Source organism: Ictalurus furcatus, chromosome 19 (assembly GCF_023375685.1).
Source record: "Ictalurus furcatus strain D&B chromosome 19, Billie_1.0, whole genome shotgun sequence".
NCBI lineage: Eukaryota > Metazoa > Chordata > Actinopteri > Siluriformes > Ictaluridae > Ictalurus > Ictalurus furcatus.
The window spans coordinates 24,170,700-24,187,870 of NC_071273.1; the positions used below are offsets into that span (position 1 = coordinate 24,170,700).

Genomic DNA, 17,171 nt, shown 5'->3' on the forward strand with positions numbered 1-17,171 from the left:
GTCTCTTTCTCTCGCTCTCTCTCTCTCTCTCTATATATATATGTGTGTGTCCTTCATGTTATTTACTGCTGAATAACACATTCAGTGTTAGAGAATGAACTCGTTTTCTCGAGGGGTGCCAATACTTTTGGATTTCACTGCGTGCTGTTCGAAAACCAATTTTGGGTTTGGATTAATAATGCAGCACTCGTGCTACTCGTTCATCTCGAGTCAGAGCTTTATCCCGGTCGGGATGGCGGTGGATGCGGAGAGCGTCTCGGGAACGCCGGGAATGAGGCGGGAATAACGTATGGCACGGAGGAAAAACACACGAGGTTTATAGATCACTGTTTATATCGTTCTGTTGTTCACGGATCAGACTGTTTGCAGTGGTTTATTTGTGCTGCAACACACACACACACACACACACACACACACAGACACACACACGTAGGTGACCTCCACACTAACTGGATTTGCACACAGTGTGCCTCACAAACACTCTCCTCTGCAGTTGTCATGGAAACCACACACCTCTCAGCTCGTCTCTGGGCTGCGATTGAATATTAACCTCCGTCGAGCACACACACACACACACGCACACACACACACACACACACACATACACACGCACTCAAATGCAAAGGTGGGAGGGGTGTGTCACTATGGTAACCTGTAGAGCAGATGAGCTCAGAAGCCAGTCAAACACACACACACACACACACCTGATAGTGACTCAGTTACACTCCCCTAAGCATTACTCTTTCAATCAATTGGAACACACTGTACTCTGTGTGTGTGTGTGTGTGTGTGTGTGTGTGTGTGTGTGTGAATTCAGCGAGATTTAGCAGATGAAGCTCACAGCACAGAGCGACGAGGCGGCGAGGATAAAAGACTCGCTCGCCTTCATCCTGCATCTGAGGAATACTAAAACACTCCCATCAGCACACTTCAAACAACCACACACACACACACACACACACACTCACACTCACACACACACACACGGGGAAAGAGATCTGAATTTAGATGAGCTTCTCTGATGCGGAAATAAAAAGACAAGATTCTGCTCCCCATTTAACACAGCGAGAGGAAAATCTGTGTTTATTACACGCACACACACAGACACACACACACACACACACACACACACACATACACACACACTTGCATCATGGCGGCCGAACTGCTCCTCTGACGCCACGCTGTACTTCCGGTAAAAGCTCTACACATTACTACACCTGCATCAATCGTTACTTTATAAAGTATTGTTTGTTGTTTATTGTTTATTTTGTTGTTGTTGTTTATTTGTAATAATCGTTGTAATAATAGTCGCTGTGGATAAAAGCGTCTGCTAAATGAATAAATGTAAATCATCACGTCAAAACCTTGTGGGAAAAATCATGTATTCTTGCATAAAAAACAAAGAAGACATGATAATACGAGAGAGAGAGAGAGAGAGAGAGAGAGAGAGAGAGAGATCTTTAAAAACAGACAGAAGTCGCTGCTGATTGGACGGCTGCGAAGCTCATCATCGAGCGGCGGTTTGGAATTCAAATTCAAATGTGAAATTTCAAAGGGAAAACATCAAAACGTCTTTTATTGTATTCGGGGATTTAAAAAAAAAAGGAAGAACTGACAAAATAGCAGAGAGAAAGAAAAAGAGAGAGAGAAAGATTAAAATTGAAAAAGAAACAGCTGCTGATTGGACGGCTGCGGCGCTCGTTGTGACATCATCAAGTGGCAGTTGAAATTTAAATGTTAATATGCTTCAAAGGAGAAAACCTCGTAATGTCCTTAATTAAATTCTGTAATAACGGAAGTGACAAAACATGTGTGTGTGTGTGTGTGTGTGTGTGTGTGTGTGTTAGAGAGAGAGAGAGAGAGAGAGAACTAGCTGCTGATTGGACGGCTGTGAAATTCACTGTGACATCATCAAGTGTCAGGTGTCAGAATTTAAAGTCAAATGCACGTCAAAGTGAAAATTCTCCTGCTAGTGTGCTTGTCATGTGACTTGTCCTGTGCTAGTCCTGGCTCCGCCCCTGTCCTGTCATTGGTCTGTTACCCTACTGTGTTCACCTCTTCTGTGTTTATTCTGGTTTTTACCCTGTTGTGTCGAGTTTCTGAGTTGTGTTTGTGTTTGTATTTCCTCACCTGATGACCTGATTATGGATCGTCCTCGCTGTAATGTTACCTGCCCGTGTTGTAACCCCCGCTATGAACACTGATTATGATTCATAGATTGCCCTAAATAAACACACACGTGTCGGGTTGTCCCGCTCACGTCCTGCCGACACTCACCGCACGTGACGCGTCCTTTACTGACGGAATAACAGTTACTTTTTAAAGCGTTTACTTTTCCCCCACTAATCAAACCAGACACCGCAGTGCATTGTGGGTAGTCCCTCAGTTTGTACATTACGTGTCACAGTGCATTGATGAATTGAAAACATGCACTGGATTTACTCCACTCCATAATGACAGACCCGAAAAATAGTGCACCGTGTAGTGAAGAGGACGTCGTTTCATAATCTCTGAAATAATAAACACACCACTGGTTAGAGAGAGAGAAAGAGACGGAGAGAGAGAAAGAGGGAGAGAGACAGAAAGAGAGAGAGACAGAAAGAGAGACAGATAGAAAGAGTGACAAATGGGGAGACAGATAGAAAGAGTGAGAGACAGGGATAGAGACAAACAGGGAGAGAGGTTGAAAGAGAGAGACAAGGAAAGAGACAGATAGAAAGAGAGAGAGACAATCAGGGAGACCGATAGAAAGAGAGAGAGACAATCTGGAGATAGAAAGAGAGAGAGAGACAATCACGGAGACAGATAGAAAGAGAGAGAGAGAGACACAAACAGGGAGACAGAAAGAGAGAGAGAGACAAACAGGGAGACAGATAGAAAGCGAGAGAGAGACAGAGAGACAAACAGGGAAACAGATAGAAAGAGAGAAGGACAGAGAGACAAACAGGGAGACAGATAGAAAGAGAGAGAGAGACAGAGAGACAAACAGGGAGACAGATAGAAAGAGAGAAGGACAGAGAGACAAACAGGGAGACAGATAGAAAGAGAGAGAGAGACAGAGAGACAAACAGGGAGACAGATAGAAAGCGAGAGAGAAGCGACCAGGGAGACAGATAGAAAGAGAGAAAGACAGAGAGACAAACAGGGAGACAGATAGAAAGTGAGAGAGAGACAAACAGGGAGACAGATAGAAAGAGAGAAAGATAGAGAGACAAACAGGGAGACAGATAGAAAGCGAGAGAGAGACAAACAGGGAGACAGATAGAAAGAGAGAGAGAGACAAACAGGGAGACAGATAGAAGGCGAGAGAGAGACAAACAGGGAGACAGATAGAAGGCGAGAGAGAGACAAACAGGGAGACAGATAGAAAGAGAGAGAGACAAACAGGGAGACAGATAGAAAGAGAGACAGAGAGACAAACAGGGAAACAGATAGAAAGTGAGAGAGACAAACAAGGAGACAGATAGAAAGAGAGAGAGACAGAGAGACAAACAGGGAGACAGATAGAAAGAGAGAGAGACAGAGAGACAAACAGGGAGACAGATAGAAAGCAAGAGAGAGACAAACAGGGAGACAGATAGAGAGAGAGAGAGACAAACAGGGAGACAGATAGAGAGAGAGAGAGACAAACAGGGAGACAGATAGAAAGAGAGAAAGAGACAGAGAGAAATATTCACTAATTCTAAAAATAGAGAAATTTCTGGAAACACCTAAAACTCAGTGAGCCTCAATCGTATCATTCCAAAACCCTGCGATACCAAGAGCTGACCAAAGACAGATCGAACGAGAGAGAGAGAGGGAGAGAGAGAGAGAGAGAGACAAACAGGGAGAGAGAAAGAGAGAGAGATAGATGAAGAAAAAGAGAGAAAATGAAAGAGGCAGAAAGAGAGTGATGCAGAGAGAGAGATACAGAAATACAATCAGACAGAGAGAGAGCGAGAGAGAGAAGAAAGAAAAGGACAGAAGAGATAGTTATGGACTCTTCATTTATCTTATCTTCTCCGAGTTCATTCATCTGTCTCTCTGTCTGTCTGTCTCTCTCTCCATCTCTCTCTCCATCTCTCTCTCTCTCTCTCTGTTCTGTTCATTTACACACTGTATCACAGTAGCAGATGTTTTAGCACTGAATTAGCTTTTGGCAAAGCTATAAACGATCACAGTGGAGGAACAGCAACACCTGCTGATCTGATAAATCACTCCTGATGAGCTCTGTGTGTGTGTGTGTGTGTGTGTGTGTGTGTGTGTGTGTGTGTTTCGCAGGTACATGCCTGGTTCTCGGCTGTCTCATCTACCCTGACGGCTGGGATGCGGAGCAGGTGAAGCGGATGTGCGGAGAGCAGACGGATAAGTACACGATCGGAGAGTGCTCGGTGCGCTGGGCCTACATCCTGGCCATCATGGGCATCATGGACGCCCTCATCCTCTCCTTCCTCGCCTTCGTGCTGGGAAACCGGCAGGACGGCCTCATGGGAGACGAGCTGCTGGGAGACAGTAAGAGGAATAAACTCTACTTCCTGTTCATTATCCTGAAAAGACACGTCTTCATTTCACCTAAACGTCAGCGCAGTAGTTACGCTGGGAAAGTTCCGGGGCTTCAGAGTCGGGTTACGCAGCAGCGATAAAAAGACTAATACGATGAGATATAAACGAGAACCGAGTAACACCGAGTGGCGTCTCCTCCAACCTTCTGAAACGTCCGAGCTCTGAATACTGACGTGTGCCGTTCACGTTCCAATCTCTTCCTCACGTTTCATCACACTGGCACCGATGAAACGTTTCCCAGATCAGGGGATTCAGAAAAAAAAAGAGCCGTCGATAGATTTCAGCTCGGTTTCAGGCTTGTGTTCGCGCGTCACGTTTAATATAACGCGCACACCGATGGAGTTTAGGACCAAATCTGATTATCAGGACATTTCATAAACGAGGCTCCTGTTTCCTCAGGGCTTTTTTTTTATTTCCCTCCCTCTCTCCGTACTCTCGGCTGCTCTACGGAAGGTTCGTGAGCTGTGAATTTTAAACGTTTCCCAGATAGCCAACAACATGTTTTCGCTTCTAGCGGCCATGTCTCACAGCAGCTCTGAAGAAAAAAGAAGAAGAAAAAAAATAGGAGGACGTGAAAGAAATTTGACTCGGACGTTTTAACGGTCAGTGTGTGTGTGTGTGGGGGGGAGGGGGGCGGACAAACAACAACAACAACAACAACAACAACAACAGGAAAAGACATGATTTACGGAGGATCGTTCGATTCCCTGCACGTGTGAACTCAAGTAAACACGTGTGACATCACGTGATAAATAAAAGCACGTGGAAAAATGAAGATATTTTGTAGTGTTCAGCTTTAGCGCTAGCGTTTTATTCCTCTTATACTACAGCAAGTTCCTGTTCTCTCTTCCGTTCTAGAACGTTCTATAAACAGTCGCGCCGTCAGCAGAACTCTCTTTATTTTCTCTCTCTCGAAATTAATAAGACGGAAAGAAAAGAGAAAGAACCGCGGCTTGTCGTCGTAAGTTTTACAGATTTACACTGGAGACTCCTTCCGTGCAGGTTTCCTTTTTTCTCAACCTGTTCGTTACGAGACTCTTGTGAACGTGCCGTTGCTATAGAAACCATCGAAGCGTACGAGAACGAGCGCGTTAATACGGTGTGAAGCTGCGCGACTGTCCGAGCTGCTGTTATAGGAAATGAATCGACACCTTCTTCTGGCCAATCAGCATCCAGAATTCTCCCGCGCTAATGACTACGCCTTATGTGGAATCGGAGCCACGGTTAAAAAAAAACAAAACACTACAACAAAACAAGAAACTATTTTTAGGTTTCCGTTCTCAGGCTCAACGTTCCTCTGAAACATCACCTCTGTAATCAAGATCCGACTTTAAAATCCGATCCGCTGGGAAAATCCGAGTCGGGCGCGTGAAGGTTTGGAAACCGGAGCGTGAAATAGCCGAGAGATGAGAATTAAAACCACGCTTTATGACGGTGGATGATGAGCTGGATATTCCGGCATGATCTGCTTTCTCATCTCACCTGCGCTCCTCCACTCACGTGTTCATCTTTCAGAGAAATGAGGAGGAAAGAAAATCAGACAGAGATCGAGCAGGACGAGACGAGGAGAGAAAGCGAGGACGCGTAATGGTCATTAAGGGGAAAACGGGACGGCGAGAAAGCGAGAGCGAGGAGGTGAAGGATGGAGAGGAGAAGAAAGCGAGAGATAAGGAACGAAGTCTCTGTGGGTTTGGGGTTAATTCAAGCTCCAGGCGTCAGACTGAGTCGTGCATTACTAATGTGTGTTTACACAGTTCACAGTTCTCAAAAACTTCACAGGAGAGCAAAACGTTACACACACACACACACACACGGATAACATACGTTTCACGTCACATGACCAGGATTTGTTGAAAGCCCTATTCAGACTGGATTCGTTTTCTACGAGGAGGTGTGGAACCGAATGATTCGTGACACACACAGAGCATACGCAAGCTCATGAAGACACGCTTCATCCGTGTGTGTGTGTGTGTGTGTGTGTGTGTGTGTGTGTGTGTGCATCGTCATAATTACTACAAGTCCAAAAAACGAATCCCGTCTCAACCGTCCTTTAGTGAGCTTAGTTTACGTTTGCGCTTGTAAACCGTTAAAGCGGCAGTATGTCTGTTTTAAGGCTACACCTAGAGCTGTAATAATCACTTGTTTTTAAAAGATATCTTTTTAAAAGATAATCAAAACAGTGATGATTGACAATCCTGTAATTATGAAAAGTCTGGCTGTTTTCTTAGTTTCAGGCATCTTGTTGAATTTTTCTGGCCCTGAAATTACATTCAGCGCTAATAAGCAGCTTCGCAGTTGTCCGTTTTCCTTAAAAAAAACATCAACTCGCATATAGGGCGTATTTAGTTTGAACACAGGAAGCGGAGGTCAGTTTTGGAGGAAGAGGAGAGCTGTTGAACGTGGAAGGTGAGGGTGTGCGTTTATTGCAACTGCAATTCACATACTGCCGCTTTAAATAAAAAATTAAAAAATCGAGATTATAAAGCCTAAGAATTCTGAAATGTCCGGGCATCAGGGAGGAGAACCACGTCTGCTTTGAAGTGGATATTTATTATTTTGGTGACTTTTATGATTTTTATTTATTTATTTATTTATTACAAATTTACTGTAAAATTACAGTTTTTTTTTTATTTCAGTACAAAAAAAATAAACATAAATAAAACAAGAAATCTTTAGCAGTGAAACGCGTCTCAGCTGATTTCATTTTTAATGTCCAGTTTTTTTAACTGCTGTATTACTTTCTATTTTCACCTGCAGTCAGCAGAAAGTTATTTTTACTCTCCATATAAATAAATATTGTTTATGATTGGGGAAAATTAATGTTTTTGTATTTTCTTATTGGTGGACATTTAGATTTTTAGATATATATTGATTTAGTGGTTGCTGTGCTTTATTTTAACAGAAAGTGGAAATGCATAGGCGGCTCAGCTGGAGGGGGTGAGTGCTCAATTACCTTTAAAAAGAATAATAATAATAATAATAATAATAATAATAATAATAAAGACAGTCGGATCTCTAACCTGTGCTTCTGAAGGTTTTGTGATTTCTTAAAAACTGTTTTTTTTTTTATGCTTGAAATGAACGGCACACATGGATATAAAAAGTCAACACGCCCCTGTTAAAAAGTCGTGCGCGATGCTGCCAGCACCAGGCTTCACCGTGCGGGTGGTGTTCTTCTGGTGATGCGCTTTTGTTTTTTTTTTGCACCCAACATACCTTTTGGAATGATGGAATTATTATACCTTTAGGAATCGGTCTCATTAGACCGTAGCTCACTTTGCTCCATGGTTTGGGGTGATTTAGATGTTTTTTTGTGAGAAACGGCTTCCGTCTAGCCGCCCCACCCAACCGTCCAGACGTGCGAAGAATACGAGAGATTGTTGTCACATGCAGAGAGCAGTCAGGACTCGTCAGATGTTCCTGCAGCTCCTTTAATGTTGCTGTCGGTCTCCCGGAAGCCTCCCTGGTAAGTTTTTATCTTCTCCTTGGGTAAAATTTGTCAGGACGTCCTGTTCTTGGTGATGTCACTGCGGTGCTCCGTTTTCTCCACTTGTTGATGACGGCCTTCACGGTGTTCATCTGATGTTTTGGACATTATTTTATACCGATCAATTCCTTTCACCAAGTGAGACCCCGTACATGCTCTGTAAGCTCTTTGAGGACTTCAGCAGTCAGATGAAACCAAGGACGTGCAGAAACTCCTAGAGAAACAGCCGGTCTTTATTTGGGGGTTAATTTAATCAGAATCATTTCATTGATGAGAGCTGATGAGATGATGATTACTTTTAAACAGGAGATTGAATGTGATTGGTTCGTTCTGAACACAGCCACGCCCCCAGTTATAAAAGGGTGTGCACACTTACGCACGCAGGTTATTGTAAGTTTTTTTAAATTATTTTTTCCCTAAAATGTTTCTGATTGTTTTTGACTTTATTGTTGTTACACGTTGTAATTTCACATTGAGGAGGAAAATACATCACAGAAACCTGCGGTCTTAACAGGGGTGTGTAGACTTTTTCTATCCACCGTGATTCGTAACGGTGAAACTGAAACATCTGTATGAAATTATTTACAACAAACTTATTTCCTCATCATTTGTTTATGTATGAACTGACTTTACAATTATTTAAAATGATTTACGACTTATTTGATTTGATTTTTTTCCCCGCACCGCATCATTTCCCGAGACACTAACAAGGAACAGCAACGATTCTGTTCCATAAAACACAGACAATTCTTTAACGTTTAGAATGACTCTATTCCTTTATCTTTTAAAAGAATTCTTTTTTTATATAGTGCGTCATAATTTAGAATGAATTCTACTCTTATTTGGTTTTATGTAGTTAGTACTGTCCTGGATGATCTGTTTTCTGTCAGTGTAAAAATTCTGTTCGGTTTCATATCATTGTTTGTTTGTTTGTTTGTTTGTTTGTTTGTTTACGTATCCTCTGTTCTGTTGTACGTTTTTATACAGTTGTTTTATCATGTAGATTTTATTTTGCCGTGTGATCTATTTTCATCGACTTTTACGCAGTTATTTCTTTTAGTTTTTAGAATGATTCTACTCGTTTTTTTCTTTTCGTATACGCTTTAGATGTGTTTATTTTATTTTATTTGGTTGTTATGTGTCGCATGAAATGATTTTCATTTTTTTTTTGAATTTATCGATTTATTCTGTTCTGTTTGGTTTTATGTAATTATTTCTTTTTTAGATGACTTGCTGTGTGTTGTGTGTTTGTTTAGAATTCTGTTCTATTTAATTTGATGTCATTATTATTTATTGTTTATTACTCTGTTTTATACAGTAATTATATATGATGTAAGGGCAGGGGTAAATGTATAGAGTTAAATGATATAAGTTAGGAAAATATGAATTTTTTTTTTTTTTTCAGAAAGAATTCCCCTGTTTAATTTCTTTAAGGGTTTGTTTATTTTTATTTTATTTCTTTATTTTTTTGTAGTTTACTCTTTTTTTCCCCTCTTTTCTCCCCAGGGTGACTTGATCAATTGAAAGAAAAGAAGAAGTAAAGTTACATGCTCCAGTCACCATCCAGCTTTTTACCCAGCATGCTGCGGGGCTGAGGCCTGTGTGTGTTTAGAGGGAGATAAAGAAAGACGTCTAGATTGTTGAAGAAGAAAAGACTTTACACAGCTGTGAGGACTGGACCAGGCAGCTACACTCTCACTCACACACACACACACACACACATACACACTCTCACACACACACACACACACACTCTCACACACACAGACCCTGCCGTTTAGTGTGTTAGGATCGGTGTCAGTATTCCACTGTTTGTCTGTTTGTCTGTATTTACACACACACACACACACACACACACACACACACACACACCCCTGATATAAACATGTCCATGTTTTGGAGTTTGTTGGTTATTTTAGTGTTAGTCGACCGGACTGAACACTCGAGTTGGACCTGAAGAGACTGTTACCATGGCGACGGATAACACCGGAGAGGAACGCGGGAGCCACGGCGACCGCTCTTTCCTTTCACAAGTAAATTACCACAACACAGGTGCCAAAAAAACCCCACCACACACACACACACACACACACACACACACACACACACACAAGGTTTATTTAAAAATATTAGATGGTGATGAACGCCACGTGTCAGTGCTGTGTTGTTTTCTTCCATGTTAAAGCGTTAAACAAACAAACAAACAAACATAATGTCCCAAAGCTTCAGCCAATCTGAAGAAAATGTCAACGTCCTCGACGGATTTATTTGGTTTTCAGCGTCACCCGTGTCTCCGTCGTCCACGTACAGCAGTACACAGCTACGTGCTAGCTAGCTCAACTCTAACCCCGAGTCATTCGCTGGCTTCCTCTCCGCCTCCATGTTTCCCAGTTGCCTAGCAACAGAGTCCATCAGCATGCTAGTTCTCGAGACGAGGGAATAGGGAGCAGGGAGAGATTTGGAACACACACACACACACACACACACATCATGTATGTAACAGAAATGAAGTTCCATAAGAACAACCAGGATTCATGAAGAATTACTGCAAGTGTGTAGAGTCTTTTGGGGAAAATCCTTTTTAGAATTTATTTTTATTTGAAATGATTATTTATTCATTTGTATTATTTAATATGATTTTGATTTTTCTTTCTCATGTCATCCTTTATTTCTTTTCAGAATTAATTCTATTCGATTTGATTGAGTGTTTCTTTCGGGATTATTTGTTCCTGTTGTGTTGTACATAAATGTTTGTTTTTTTTTCTAGATAATTCTATTATTTATTTCTGTGGTTTTATGTATATGTTTTATAAAAGAATTTTTTTCCCATTGTATTTTCATCTGTGTTATATCTTTTGTCATATTTTTTTTTTTTTTTTTTTTTTTTTTAAAGAATTATTTTGTTCTGCTGCAAAACTCGCTTTTATTATGAAAGGGTTATCAGAAGCAGTTAATATTCATTAAACAAATAATAATTGGACACTCGACTTCAAATCCGCTCTCTCCTTTAAAAAAAGAAACACAAACAAACAAACAACAAAAACAATCATATAAATGTTTTGGATATTTTTTAGCCATAAAAAATATTTTTACATTTTTGTTTAGATAAATCTCAACGTGTCCAATTATTTTCAGCTCATCCTTAAAACTTGAAAAAAGCTCCAGTGAAACGTGTTTATTCACGTCAGCGTCCGTGTTGTATTTCTGTCCATGACTCCCAAATCTCACATGACTTCCTGTTTTTGGACAGTATTATAGCGTAGAGCTGTGTGTGTGCGTGTGTGTGTGTGTGTGCGATGTTAACGTCAGTGCTGTTATGCTAACGTCTCCGTACCGTCGCCGTCTAACAGGCACGTGCCAATAACCTGTTACGTCACATAACGTCATGTTTAACACGTGATCACTGCGCTCAAGTGAGTTTACACTCCGCTAGCTAACGTAACACGACCTCACAGATTATGTACATAGCTTGGTTAGCTAGCTATATTATTATTATTATTATTATTATTATTATTATTAAAAAGTAGTCTTGTTGTGTTCACCTCCAGGAAATTAGCTGTTGCTAGTCGGGGATCGGTTCTCAGGCAAGCTAATGACCGAGCGAGTGTCCGTCGATAAATAAACGTCATGTACACGACGGTTAAAATGCTGCCTAATACGACGGATACGTCGTAACTTCAGTGTTATAATTTCGGACGTTTTTTTTTTTTCCTCGTAAGACTTAATCGATGTACTTATGGATTCGGTAACGTGTTTTAATTTGCGCTGAGTCTCAAATCACATACTGCTGTACTAGAGAAATCCGAAAACAAACGGAGTACAGCGTAAAGAGCCGGAAGAGAAGGGGCGGGGCTTGTAACAGGGGAAGGGACGGACGGAACCAACATGGCTGCCGAATAAGCTGACTGTTCTAGCTATGTACACACCCACGCGCTCTGCTACTTCCTTCCGAGCGATATTTTTTCTTCGTAACGTTCTTCTCTACACACATCTAACGAGACGTCGTGCACGACAGGACAAGTCGAAACCGTTCGACTTTTTCATCCATTTTTGCGTCAAACAGTAAACGGGAACTGGCTACAGCTAAGAAGGAAAGTCGTGAGTGAAGAACTGAAGGAACGTCGTGCCGTACGATCGGGTCCGAGGAATCGTTCGGATTTGTCACTTTACCGTGTCGCACGTCACTTGCATTTAAATGAGAAAATCGGAATCGTCGCTCGTCACCGTGACCACGGCTACGTGTGACGTACGTACGTGTCGCCCGTCGATTTATCGCTCGCTAGCGTGAACGTAGGGTTAGTGTTTAAACAGAACAAACGTAAAAATCGGGTCTACATTAGTACGTAGTGATATAGTGAATACTTTTACATATGATGTCATTGTGTGTGATTTGGGACTGTGCTAATGTTTCCTAGCTAACCTGGTACCTAACATTAATGCTAGCTCTTCTGCTATCTAATGGAAGGAAGCTAGCTAACATGAGGTAAACGGTTTAATCCTTATGGTTTGCTTCTGACCGATCAGATCGAGACACAGCCTTCACCTTCACACACGGTGTGTAATTACGAGAGTATTATGAAAGACACGCGGTATTTACGTTGTATATATTCTGTCTAATGCGTTTGTTAATTTAAGGTTCGACAGGGTCTGACTGCAGATCACTTCACAACTACATTCTGTTACCCAGCTAGCTAATAGAAGCTAACAGAACAGTATTTTTTGAGTCACGGTCATAATCTTTACTGATAACGCTAACTAGCCAGCTAGCATAAACTTTACGTTTTGTTTTTTTTTTTGAGTACTCAGATTTTAGATTTGGGCGTGTCTTCGTGGCTTGAAGACATGCCCCGCCCACTTCGTCAGTCTGCAGACACACCCTAGTAATTCTTTTTCTCTTGAATTTACTGTCTTTTATTTGATTTGAAGTGTAAATGTAATATTGTTATGTACAAAAAAAGACAAATGTGACATCATGAAAGAGGAAGTTGTTCTAATTTTTTTTTAAGTGAAATATTGTAATAATATCGTAAACCGTAAAAAAAAAAAAAGTATACAAAATGATCTTGACGGACAAACACGGTTGTAGGTGAATAATAACATTTGTACGCGCATGTTCTGATTTCGCCGAGTAACAGGCATCACTGTGCTCAACAAGGGTGGAGACTTTACATCAAACACTGGCTTTTAATGACCAAATACTGACCAAATGCTTAGCTAATTTTACCTGCCAAAATTAGCTAAGCTAGTTCACTAATTAAACACAGTATTCCGCTAATGTTAGCTAACCTAACATAAATGCTAGTGCTTCAGGTGTAAGTAGCTAGCAAAGCTTGCTAGGAAGCTAGCTAAAGTAAGGTATCGCTTTTTCCTGATCAGATTGAGACACAGCCTTCGGTGTTAGCTAAATAAAATGCTACTCCTAGCTAGCTAGCTAACTTAACAGTAAAGCTAGCTCTTCTGCAGTGACCTTAGCAATCTGACGTTACCTAGCTGCATCATTCTGTGTGATTTGTGGCTTTCTGGCTTTAATTTTGCAATGTAATACTTTAGCTAGCTCACTGTCAAAACACAGTGTTCTGCTAATGTTTGCTAGTAATCATAGCTATCTAAAATTAATCTGATTGAGACACAGCTACAGAGCAAGTCAGTTAAGCTTGGCCTAGTTAGGCCTAGCTATATGGTGTCAATTATCTAGCCAAGCTTGCTAGGAAATGTGCTAGCTAATGTGAGGTAAAGCATTATAATTTGCTATTAGCAATTTAGATTGAGACACAGCTACCGGAGTTAGGTAGCTAAAGTAGCAATCATGCTAGCTCTTATCCTGTAAGCCTAGCTAGCTGATGTTTGCTAGCTAACTGGCTAATTAAGTTAACATTTAAGCTAGCACTTTAACAGTAAGTCTGGTTATCTGATGGTAATTATCTATACAAGCTTGCTAGGAACCTAGCTAACATGAGGTAAACAATGGTTTGCTATTGGCTGGTCAGAAGCTCCACCCCCTGTGATGTCACTCTGTAAAATCAGGACATGACAAATACTGAAGCTGATTTAGAATTGATATCCGTCTTCTTCTTCCTCTTCTTCTTCTTCTTCTTCTTCTTATATCTGTACATTACTGAAGTCCCCGATGTTGGGTGTCTGTCTTGTCTAATGTTCTTATATGTATATAGAATTAAAATAAATAAAGAAATGTAAATATTCCATAAAATCATCATTTAAAAAAACACCATCTAGAGATTGATTCAAAGATGTAAGTGAATAAAAAGTTCTTTCAAAAGACAATCACAGATCATGAGGGTTTTCTTTTTCCTGAATAAACAAATAAAAATGATTTGTGTTGTGCTTTAAATGCTAGCTAACATGAGGCAGGATTTCTGAGAGGAATTTAATGCCATATATCTTGATAAACATAATCTTCACTGTTAATGCTAACTAGATAACATGAGACATTATCTCTAAGAGGATTTTAATGCCACATCTATTGATAATCATAATTCTCACTGCTAATGCTAACTAGCTAACACATGAGAATATTTCTGAGAGGATTTTAACTCATATCAATAAACAATCCCACTCTTTACTGCTAATGCTACCTAGCTAACATGAGCCAGGATTTCTGAGAGGATTTTAATGCCATATCTATTGATAAACATAATCTTCATTGCTAATGCTAACTAGCTAACATGAGACAGGATTTCTGAGAGGATTTTATGCCATATATATTGATAATTATAATCCTCGCTGCTAATGGTAACTAGCTAATATATGAGAAGATTTCTGAGAAGATTTTAAGTCATATCAATAAACAATCCCACTCTTTACTGCTAATGCTACCTAGCTAACATGAGGCAGGATTTCTGAGATTTCTGCTGTCCAAGGGTATTCAGCTAAAGCTGAAGAAATCTAGCAAGCAAATGCTAGCTAGATAATCTTACTATAGTTCTTTCTGTTGTTAAATCATATTTTTAAAAGACAGACATGACTCGTGTGGATTTTTAAAAACTTTATTTGCACACCGAGGTCATTTTTTTCCCCTTTGCTACAGACGCTAAACGTTTCTCAACAACAGTGTTGAGCAAAGGTATTAAAAACGAGCTTCACTTGAAGCTTAATTTCGGGAGGATGGAGACATTTCCGTTCAAATCTCGCTTTACATAGCCAAAACCCTGCTCTAAATGTAATTAGCATGCTAGCTAGTAAACATCTTATGTATTTACGTATCAACTTGATCCAGTGTTTCATCATTTCCCGATCAATTCTTTTTGTCTAAAACTTTTGATTAGTTACTGCGTGAAGTTGTATTGTTGTTGAATCAACACCAGCTAATTCTTAACATAACGACTGGATCATCACAAAATGGCCGCCGCGATTTAGCACGCCAACGTGACTGCAACAGAAACTGCAACAGACATCAATTTAACTCCGTTGTGCTAATGTGCACTTTAATATGCATTAGTATTTATCAATATGTAAAGCCATATTTGGTTAATTGCCCTCTTATCTTTGTTGTTTTATTCGACGGAAATTGCCGGGCAATTACTCATTACGTTCTCAATCAAGTTACAATCTTTGTGCGTCCCTTAAAGCTTGGTAAAACTTAAATCTTATAGTCATTTTAAATTTTGACTATGTAACCTAGAGAGGGAATTAATGGTGTGGAAATGTTTTTAATTGGTTGGATGTTTTATGTTGGATTTAGTATTGTACGTCATAACTTTGTTGGACAATTATATATGCAAACTCGGCTGCTTATCTTGGACAGGCCACTCATGTAAGAGAGAAGTTTAATCCCAGTGAGTCTTTTTCCTGTTAAATAAAGATAAAATAAAATATATAAAAAATAAATAACAAAATCCGAGGAGTGCACACCTCTGCATTTGAGACGGAGCCGAGGAGAGAATGTTAAAACCAGTATTGAAATGCAGGGAAGGTTCCAGCCTCTCTCTCTGCAGTAAAGGAGTGTAAAGCTGCTCACTTACGCCACCTGGTGGACGAACAGCAGCAGCATCAGACACGCCGAGGACAAAACGCGCAGCGACGGCACAATCCGATAATGATCCGATTACACAAGGTGTTGATTAAAGGTGCGCTCAAGCCGTGTCGGAAAGATCATATTTACGAGTTGAATGCACATGAATGCCACGACAAAGTCGTAATCACGAGCGGGGAAACTCTGGATTTTGTTCGAACCCAGAGTTTCCAAGTTGGGGGCGAGTCAGTAAGAAAACATGGCGGAATCAACGCCTGTAGTCGAATGTAAATTTGTTGAAATCGAATGTTTACTCGCCTAGGAAGCCGATTTCACTGCCTGCACAAAATACGATAGCATTGTTCATTTACGGTATAAGGTTTATATATATATTATATATATATATATGAAAACAGCACCCTCCTACCTCAACACTCTCCTTACGTTCCCTCACGCAATCTGCGACCGATTAACGACCGATGCATAGTAGTTCCTACTCAGCATGACTCAAGGTCCCTTTCCAGAACCTTCACACTAACTATCCCTCAGTGGTGGAACAAACTTCAATCCGGAGCGCAGAATCTCTCACTATCTTCAAAAAACAGCTAAAGACCCACCTCTTCCGTGAACACCTAACCAACCCCTAAAACACCAACCCCCACATTATTGATTTAAAAAAAAAAAAAACCAACCAACCAAACAACAAAAAAACCTTACTCTTGCACCTCGACTCTGCTTTTCTGGAACTCAATTAAAAGACCTTGTACGGTAGCACTACTTGTATTGTTCTCCACTTGATATATCGCTTTGCTTGTATTTGATCATTTGTAAGTCGATTTGGATAAAAGCGTCCGCTAAATGAATAAATGTAAATAAAATGATTAAGTTTACAGTGCAAAAAAAAAAGTGAAACGCACCTGATGCGCATTCTTTGTTCGTCATTTTCTAGACGCAGACTTTAAAATAAAATAAAAAAACCCTTGCTGTATTTTGTTTGGAGTTAATTAAGAGAATTTACGCCACCATCTTGCGCCGACCAAAGTGACCAGAATGCACCAGCCGTCGTAAATACGAACTTCCCAGGCGGACTCGTGCAGTAATTTTATATAAAGGTAACGATCACAGCTGGAGATCACACGTTTACATTAACGCGCTAATGCTCGAATACGT

At 40.4% G+C, this 17,171-nt stretch overlaps 1 protein-coding gene across 1 annotated transcript in view; it reads left to right on the forward strand.

The window, feature by feature from the left end:
* Positions 1 to 14,293, forward strand: part of lhfpl3 (LHFPL tetraspan subfamily member 3) — a 30,211-nt gene extending 15,918 nt beyond the window's left edge. Inside the window, exons 2-4 of the mRNA XM_053650535.1 lie at positions 4,264 to 4,494; positions 7,448 to 7,482; positions 9,539 to 14,293. Of these exons, the coding sequence (XP_053506510.1) occupies positions 4,264 to 4,494; positions 7,448 to 7,464 (248 nt within the window). The 3' untranslated portion in view covers positions 7,465 to 7,482; positions 9,539 to 14,293. The remainder of the gene's footprint in view (positions 1 to 4,263; positions 4,495 to 7,447; positions 7,483 to 9,538) is intronic.
* The last annotated feature ends 2,878 nt before the right edge of the window (positions 14,294 to 17,171 follow it).